The 9489-nt window shown below is 40.8% G+C and overlaps 1 protein-coding gene across 1 annotated transcript in view; it reads right to left on the bottom strand.

Moving 5' to 3' along the window:
• The window catches only part of LOC104465985 (solute carrier family 2, facilitated glucose transporter member 11-like), a 10543-nt gene extending 1159 nt beyond the window's left edge, over nucleotides 1–9384 (bottom strand). Inside the window, exons 1-11 of the mRNA XM_010079253.1 lie at nucleotides 9331–9384; nucleotides 7057–7155; nucleotides 5322–5482; nucleotides 4582–4706; nucleotides 4187–4316; nucleotides 3265–3413; nucleotides 2508–2695; nucleotides 1900–2010; nucleotides 1685–1786; nucleotides 599–674; nucleotides 1–97 (exon numbers count right to left, since the gene is read on the bottom strand). The exon at nucleotides 1–97 is cut by the window's left edge and continues 21 nt beyond it. Of these exons, the coding sequence (XP_010077555.1) occupies nucleotides 1–97; nucleotides 599–674; nucleotides 1685–1786; nucleotides 1900–2010; nucleotides 2508–2695; nucleotides 3265–3413; nucleotides 4187–4316; nucleotides 4582–4706; nucleotides 5322–5482; nucleotides 7057–7155; nucleotides 9331–9384 (1292 nt within the window). The remainder of the gene's footprint in view (nucleotides 98–598; nucleotides 675–1684; nucleotides 1787–1899; nucleotides 2011–2507; nucleotides 2696–3264; nucleotides 3414–4186; nucleotides 4317–4581; nucleotides 4707–5321; nucleotides 5483–7056; nucleotides 7156–9330) is intronic.
• Between the last annotated feature and the right edge of the window lie 105 nt (nucleotides 9385–9489).

Here is a 9489-nt window from a genome sequence, read left to right as displayed (position 1 = left end):
AAGAAACTAATCCAACTAATAGTCCCTCCAATTGCGTAAGCAGCAGGACGTGACGACTGGATAAATAATTCAGCTATCAGGGTGTTTGTTATGCCACCTGGGGGAATGAGTTTCAGAAACAGGTTAGGTTATTATGCTAAATGTCCATTTGCAGTATTTCCAATGCCACAAAAATTGAGTTGCTTTTGAATATGCCACTAGCTGATCTGATTGTATTTAAAAAAAAATTATTATTAACAGCACATTTTGAATCTTGTCCACACAGTAAATGTCCTTCCAAAAACGGCCCCATTCCAGCAGCACTGCCCAGGGAGCAAGGGCCCCTAAACAGCCTAACAGGCTGCTGCTTGCTTCCTGTGTGACTCGACTGAATTGAAGGCCAGAACCAAGACCCCTCCCCCCAGCTGTATCGCGCATGGTGAGCCTCAGCTTCGGCTACAGGAGACTGAACTGTTCCGACAGGACGGGCTTGCTGGCATTCCTCAGCATGGCAGCCTCCCAGCCAGCACTGCCTGCCTGGCTCACGCAGAGGAGCTGCCGACGGCCCCCAGCCCGGACACACGTTTCACCATTTAAAACATTGGTGACCATGTCATACCTGGTCCCAACCCAAAGCTCAGGATGAAGGCAAATATACACATCATGCTCACATAAGGCACCCATGAGTACAGTTCCTGGAACAGAAAGGGAATGAGAAGGTTTAGTTCAGATTTTGATAATCCTGTTCTCACGCCTGGCTTAAGTTACATTTCCTTCTGCCATTCGACTGTGACTAAAACCAGCAGTCATTAATGGCTGTTTAAAGCTAATTTATTTATAAATATTGTTAACTTTATAATTTTTACTAAATGGAGTCTAGTACTTCTGACAAGATTTATAATTAGTCCTTGGAGGCTAAAAATTTACACCAATACTGAGCATAACAATTAATGTGTTGTCACTAGTTTAACATATTGTCAGCGTTAATTTGGGTATCTTATACTGAGCCCATGAGCTGCTGTCATCAAGCACTTTCACAGCATGAACAGACATCACATTATTTACGTATACATAAATTTCAGCAGCACAGTGAAGAAACACTGGTATTACTGTATACATATAAAACTAGGTGCATTGGAAAGACCATCTGAGTTGCTACGGTACACAGAGCAATTTATGACGCATCTCTTTATACTGCATCAAAAAGCGAGGCAGGATGTTATCTTCACATGATAAAGTTAAGGCACTGTGAATATCTCCAGTGAGTTTCCAATAGTTTTTGTGAATTTACACTTAAGAAATTTAAGTGTCTTTTGAATTCCAGCATCTTTACAGTATTTTTTGTTTGATTGCTTGTTTCACAATTAAGTGACTGAAGTGGACTCTGATGCTTAATATCATCACTATGTAGTATTTAATCCTAAAAATACTTTAAAAGCTAGAATAAATGTTATTTTGGCATCACTTAGTTTTGTCAGCATTAAACGCAGCTGCAGCTTTAAAACAAACACACGATCAAATCTTAGCTGAGAGCATTCTCTTATTTTAGGGAAATATGGCTGCAGAACTGATCAAATCTTTCAATTGCTGTCACTCTTTATGTTACTGTTTAAACCTCTGCAGCTCTTATCTTCCAGCTTCTTTTGAATGTGACAGATTTTCACTCACTATAGTCATATCGTGTAACATAAATGAGTCTCTACACCTGGTAAGTCAGAGAGAACGTTAAAATGATGCTCCAAAGGGTCATGAGGAGATAACCCCCAATGATGAGACACCTTCTTCCCACGTAGTCTATCAGTAAACCCTGTGGACAAGACACAATCTTCTGTTACTATATTGATCTCACATTTACCCATGTTCTTCTTCAAGAAGAATCGCAACTCTTTATGCTAGGAAGTAGAATAAATTGTTACTTACACAGGTGAGAGCTGTGAGGCATTCACAAGCCCCAGTGCCAAGTGTCACATATGGGATTTTTTCTGCTGAGATCCCAGCTTGTTCAAAAATGTAAGTTGCGTAGAAATAAATCTACGACAGAAAAAAAAAAAAAGGTCATTCCCAGTAACTAAATCATCAGCTGGAAACAAAGCCATGTTCATACTAAACATATAGCTCAATGTATTTTATATTGTGAATTATTAACTTGACATGAACAGCAAGAAGAATCTGTAAAATTAATGTCTAGGTAAATACATTGCTATCATAAAAGTAAAGGTAATTATTCAACTTACTGAATATAATACTTCATATTCTTAAAGCTGACACAATGGGATAAGCTGATCCACCTTTATTCACTTTTCCAGAAGAATGTAAACAAGTATTAAGTAATTCTTTAAAGAAATTTACATATCAGAAATTAAAAAAAACTTGAAAAAAGAGAAACACAGAAATAACACAAAGATACTATTTCCCACTTATCCCATTTCTCTGAGCTTCTCTGTGTGGATCCTTTGTGTTAATAAAAGGTTGAAAACCAGATGGAAATGAAAGAATTATTTAAGCTCTTTGTACGTATGAAAACTTACAGCATTTATCCCACTGAGCTGTTGGCCCATAGTCATGACAATCACAGTAATGAGCTGCCATCTCACACCACGATCAGTGAATAATTGCCAGGGCTTCTTGGGTTTCTCCCCATCTAAGGCAAAACATTCCCGCTGTATGTCTTCCATCTCCCTTCGGTACTCCGAAGAACCATGAAATCGCTTCAAAGCTAAAAAAAAGAAGAAAATAAATTCTCTTACATTTACCTATTGACTACAACTTCTGGAAAATAATCTCTTTCCATAATGGCTTTTCCTAGAATATGAAAACTTTCTGCTTTAGGAAGCTGGCAAAAAAAGTCATTTGCTTTGTGACTTATTTTTCACTTGCTGGTTTTCCAAGAAGAAGTACAACAGTATCACTGAATTGAAGAAAACATCTGATAACTGTAACTGATACTTAATCTGTGGTGAGAAATAAAGCATCCAGTGAGAAGCTAAGTAGTTCAGGTATGTTACCTCATCCAAGAGAAATTTGATGAAACGTTTAGAGATTTCATTAAAGAGTAACAAAACATGAACATATATTTGAAACAAGATAATACAGTTTTGTTCACAATCCATTATAGAACCCCGAGATCCACGATCTATTTAAGCTTACTAGAGGAAAAACATGGGTCCAAAAGCACTAGGAGATATAACAGTGCTGTGTTGACAAAGACAAAAGGAGAACCTGGAACCCAATATACTCATTGTACCCTTCTGAAGACACAGAGAAAGTAAAAAGGCTGTAAATTACCTTTGACACAGCTCAGCTCATCACCTCGGTCAATAAGAAGATATCTGGGACTTTCAGGAAACCACGGCAGGAAGACAAGCTGGGCAAGTGCTGGGAAGCAGCTGCTGGATAGCAACAGAGGCCAAGACGTTTCTCCACCTAGTAATTCCCTGTGAGAGGTGTGGAAAAAGAAGGGGAAAACCCCCAAGTAATTAGCCATTGGTCACTGTTAAGAAGACTTTTGGGAGCAAGATGCTTGTCCTTTGAGAAAAGTTCCCTTGTAACCAGTTACCTATGACTTGTGAACCTCAGCAGAAAGAGGTTGGGAAAATATTTTCCACCCACTCTGAAATCAGGTTTCACTCAGGAAGAGATGAGCAACACTGCTTCACTGCTGTTTATTGCTGTGTTAGTCCTAAGCATTATTTTCAGGTTTACCAAAGCAGTGCAGGAAAATAAAGCACACAGACCTCACCTTAGGGTCAGCAGCAGCGTCTGCTTTTGAGAATCATACAATAATTTAGGATAGAAAGGAACTCAGAAAGTCATCTGATCCCACCTCCCATTCAAAGTTGATCCGATCAGAAGGTGTATTACATAGAAAGGAGTCATCAACATTGGTACAGTTTGAATCAGCAGGGTGATGTCTTGTGGGCAATGTAAACTTGTTACGAGAGAAAGTGTATCGCATTTTAAATACTAACCCTAGATTATGCAGTCTGAACTTTATATTCTACTTATTTTGTAGCACTTCACACCTAAAGCTAGTAATAAGAGAAAAAAAGGAGAAGTCTAAGTGCTGTTGGTAGAGGGACAGAGAAAAAACAGATACCGTGGTTACTCAGGGTAACCCAGGGAGCTGCAGGGAACTGGAATTCTTTACATGCAAGTAATGCAAGACAGGAGAAAAAAAAAAAAAAAAAAAAAAGAAAGCATTTCTAACCTCAAACCAATTATTTGTCCTGTCAGAATCCCCCCGGTCAGGAAGATGGAAGTCCCCATGGCCATGCCACCTCGGAGATGTTTTGGGGCAACCTCCCCAAGATACAGAGGCTGCACGCAGAGCCCAATACCTGCAAGTAAATGGAAAAACATTTTCCTCTTAATAGATTTTGCTTTGAAAAGAGTTACTGAACAAAAACATGTAGGAAATCGGACTTAGTTAATTTCCTATTAATTTAGCTGCCTTCAGATTCCAAGTTACACTACAGAACATTTTTGTCATCATATCTACAAAGCAGTGTACAAACATCTATATCATAACACCTAAAGAATCAGCAGTAAGAATAATCTGCCATTCACCATAGTTATTGAAAGTAGGAATAGGAAATCATTCACCTGAATTTATGCCAACCAAAAACCTTCCAGCAATCAGTAACTCAAACAATCCCGCAGGAAAACTGATCCCCATTAAAATGGAGGCCAGTATTGCTATAATATTATTCATCAAAAGAGCTCCTTTCCTAAAGAGGAGGGGGAAAAAAACCCAAAACAACATTAAGGAAATCTGCAATAGCATGTTTTTTAAAAAGTTTTCCTTTCTGGTAATCTGGGAAAAAAACAGGCTTTATACGGAAGAAACGGGCTATTCACTGGAAATCCAGGTATCTGATACAACTGTTTACTCATATTGAAAAAAAAGTCTAACCATAAGGATAATGCACAAATATGACAGAAGTGCCTGACAAGGCAGAAGGGGGGTTTGTGCATTTACGCTTGATCTACAGAATGCACGTGAAATGTTACAGATTACGCAGCATGTCCTTATTGGCTTGACGGCTGGAGATGTGTACGGGGGACCTGTGTTTCCTACTGTACAGTCTGTGCAACCCCCTGCTTGGATTTAAAGAACCATCATGGGAAGACTGGACGGGAAGGTGATAACCCAGGGCTCATCTTTCAAAGTCACGTTGGAACAAACTGTAAAATTCTACTACAAACTCTGCTTTGAAGTGAAAAATACTTATAGTCACCTAAGGTACATTTTCTCCCACACTTTTTCCATTTATTTACTCTATGTCCCAGGGAGAAAGTAGGAAAAGAAACCGCGCTGCTATCTACCGGCTGCTGCCACTCACCTGCCCAGCCGGATCGCCGCACTGCCTCCCAGGAGGGCTCCACACAGGCCTCCCAGTGAAAAAATAGAGGCAATGACAGACCAAAGGAAAGTCAGCAAATCTGGATTCAGTTCCTTGCGATAACGACTAGTCCAGGTTTCATTTAAGAACTTGTGTATATGCTGCAGTAAAAAGAACGAAGAACGTGTAGCATCATGTGTAGCCCTGCGGCACAGCACTGTAAATAACTTGCACCTCAACCCTGAAAACCAACTCTGGGAGCTAACAAAAGACATTATCTTAGTGGTATTCTACTAAAAACACCAATGACTAGCAGAACCTGCCTCGAGCACAGTACTATTTCCTACTCCCCACACATCTCAAAAACTCCGGAGAGGCTGCGTGTCACTAGAGGAGAAATACAACCTGCTATGAAAGAGCCGTGAGGTCCTTCCGAATGAAGGGCGGACAGGGCAGGTGGGGAGGTCCGACTGCTTTTTAGGAACATCTCAGAGCACAGAGGTCTCACATAACCTAAAAAAATTTACTGTCATCTGACACTTGATTTAAATCTTCCTGCCTTAGTCTAATCCAACGATTCACAGTAAAATCCCTTTCTGCAGCTCTAATATTCCTCTGCCTTTCTTACAATATTAATGTGCCAGAACTTTTAAACTTTTACTCTACATGCTTGGTTTCCCAAAATTTGTTTTTAGAAACTCTTGAACGGACATGTATCTGTAGTCAGAAGCTCCTGTTCTTAGCCAGCAAAGACCTAAGAACAAATTTCCAGGACTCACCCTCTGCTCCCAGCACACTGCATGTTCTTTCACCAACAGCTTATTTTAGCGTTTGTAGAAAGCATACCATGTGGTAGCAAATTCGGCCTCCACAGTTTCACCAGAAAATAAACCAGCTGATAGCAGAAAATTATATCACTTCCAGCAGACCATTTGCTGCCATCCTCAAATAATCCACAAAACGTGCAGAATCCTCAAGGCCACGGCAACGGACGCAAAAGTAACAAGTAGGTGAAAACATGTATGACACACTGAGACACCTCAGATGCAACCTTTTGCCTCTCTAAGGATATTTTTCCCAGTAAGCTGCCTTGTGACGGACAACTGTAGCTGCCCTTCCTCCCTGCTGTCCAGTGACAGGACGCATGGGAACTGTTCAAAGCCGCGTCAGGGAAGGTTTACACTCAACAGGAGGAGGAACGGCGGTGACATTTTACAGAGAGCGTGGTCAAACCCTGGAACGGGCTTCCTAGGGAGGGGGCCGATGCCCCAGGCCTGTCAGCGTTGAAGAGGCATTTGGACAATGCGCTTGACAACACGCTTTTAGCTTTTGGTCAGCCCTGACGTGGTCAGGCAGTTGGACTAGAGGATCGTCGTAGATCCCTTCCAGATGAAAATGTTCTGTTCTGTGCTGAATGTCCTGGGCTATTTTCATCAAAGATGTGACTGGAAGATGTCACTCATCCATGCAGTTAACCCTTCTAAACCAGACTTTAGCAGAAGTATTTATGTGGCGTATTTGTCACTTTTACTGACACAGAACGGCTCTGATGGGAGGTACTCACAAACAAATTCACATGTGACCATTCTGGAAATAAATAAGAATCCTTCATACGAGAGAACGCCTGCTTTGGTTCCCGCTGCGAACAGTAAACATGCATTTGGTCTCTCGTCCGGTTAGGCAGGACACCTCCAGTACTACAAAACACCTCTGAGAATGAGAGACGGCGTTTTACCTGGGTGGGTGCATTGATAATGGCAACGTTATACCCGTACTGGAAGGTCCCTCCAATCCCAACAGCACAAACAGTCAGGAGCAAGGTCCATCTGGGGAACTAGGAAACAGAAGAGAAACAGCCGTGAAAAGAGATAGAGCCTTGAACCCACACGCACCTAATAGCTAGAAGAAAACTGCGATGAAATACATCATGTATTTAACTAAAAAGTTTTGAACAGTGAAAGAGTTTGCTTAGAAAATGACGTAAACTCTCAAACCCCTGCAGCAGGAGAAACATTTCATGCTGACTTTGGCCATGATCACTTACACCTTTTTGAGATGCAACGAGTGCAGGCAACACAACCACTGCACTGCTGGCCGTTCACATTTACTGAACTGTGTAAATGTTTTTTGCGTGAACCACGCTGCTCAGGGTGTCTGCTTTTTATGAAAAAATGTTAGGGCTGTTTATGCTTGGTGTTAGAGGCACAAGGACTCAGTACAAGAATTAACCAAATCTCAGTTTCTATCACATTTCACCTGAGATGTGAGAAATAACAATATTTTCTTTCCCTCAGCAAGTCCCTAAGTTGATTACTGGATGTTTGCAAGTTACCATATCTTAAATCACAACATATTGTTCACTGATAACAGTGTTCCAACAAAAGTTTATGAGCATGTATTTTTTAAATTTTCAATACTGATTACCTTGCTACACTCCTAAATCAGTATTTAGGAACTAAAATCAAAAGATTCACAGACTCACAGATTTTAAGGTCAATAGAAATCACTATTATGACACATTCTAAACTCAAGAGAGTCTAATTGGTCATAAAACATTAGACTTTCGATGAGGCCTCTGGGTCAGAGAAGATCTCCAGAGGTTTATACAGTGTCTGGTTTCTGATATGATGCTTCTTGGCCCTACTTCTTATTGAACACGTTAGTACCAAGAGTAACATCTAGTTCAAATGTTTTGCAACCCTTTCATTAAAAATCAGGTCCTACTTTCATCTCATAGTATCTTTTTGTCTAACTTCAGCTGGACACAACGTCTCCTATACTAACAAAGTTCTCCTTCCTTCACACATAAAGACTGCACGTATTTTTTTATAAGCTTCTACTCCCAGAATTTCTCATTGTAAGGTATGTAGGCCAATTCTTCATAATTCTCATTCTTGGTCCAGTTCCCAGAAATGCTGAGTTATTCCAGATGCTATACTGTATGATGAAATAGCTCTGTTTTTCCTGAAGATAACTCATCAAAATTTCCTTCATTCAGGACTGAAATTATGAAGCTGAAATTTATCTTATTAAAGTAAAATCAAATTAATTTTTCCTCACGGTTTCCTGAGAACAAAAAATGTTTCTCTGAATGACAAGCAAACCAGTGAACTAAGAGTCATAAATAAGGGCTGCAGCAAGTATGGTAGAAAATATGAAACTAGAGGTGGCAAATACAGGCATTGCAGACTCAGACCTTTCTATTAACAAAGACTGTCACGGTATTTTGTGTGCCTGTCTCACCAATTGACAGGGTTGACAGAACAGACACTGACACCAACAAGAAGGCTAAGCTTATTTTGCCATCCATTTTGAGGCAATACAAAGATAAAACAAGATGAAAATCAACAAAGCTAAGCTAATCATATTGCTAAGCAACCACACAAAGCTAGCCAATGCATCTAATCATGACTACACAGGGTTACTGATAGTGATTAAAGGATCCATCACCAATCGCCCTAATAACATGTTACCATCATCCCCATCTGCAGTCGCTGGGGAGCTCCAGCTGCAGCGAGGATTTGGAGAACCACTTGTAGGTGGGGTCTCCAAACTTGCTGCAAGAGCTTCTGTAATACTCAAATAGCCAACTCAGTAAGTCAAGATGACTTGCATTTTCGTTTGTGCGGAAACATCTGGCATTGTCCTCCAGGTTGGCTTTCTCCCAGAACCTGGCCAGGGCCCCGGGGGAAAGCCAAGTGAGCATCTATTTCAGCTCTTCAGCTGGTCTCCGCCTGGTTTAAGCTTTAACCACAAATCTTGCAACGAAACGAGGCCTTTAGACAGAACAAAATCTACCAGGTGCTGCCCAACGGCCTGCTCCTTGCTGCTGCACTACAAACATCGTAACGAAGCTTTATTATACCAAATTTCTCAGTGATCAATTAAACAAAGTTAGGTTCAACTATTAATGTATTTTTATTTAAAGGTAAACACGAATCAATCATAACCTCACACTGGTGCCTCGCTGCCAGCGCTACAGACCCTGCGGGATCCACGCAGCTCTTACCTCGCTGGGCGCGCATCCCCCTCGCAGCAGGGGCTGCTGCTCCGCTCCCAGCATAGGCGCAGTCTGACCGCCTTTGCAAAAGTTAGTAAACTACGCTACAGGAACAACAGGTGCCGAAGAAATGAAGTTATTATTGCACTAAAACACAGATTTCTGCCT

This window comes from Pterocles gutturalis, unplaced genomic scaffold (genome assembly GCF_000699245.1).
Source record: "Pterocles gutturalis isolate BGI_N339 unplaced genomic scaffold, ASM69924v1 scaffold46613, whole genome shotgun sequence".
Classification (NCBI taxonomy): Eukaryota; Metazoa; Chordata; class Aves; order Pterocliformes; family Pteroclidae; genus Pterocles; species Pterocles gutturalis.
This window is presented reverse-complemented; position numbering and strand designations above follow the sequence as displayed.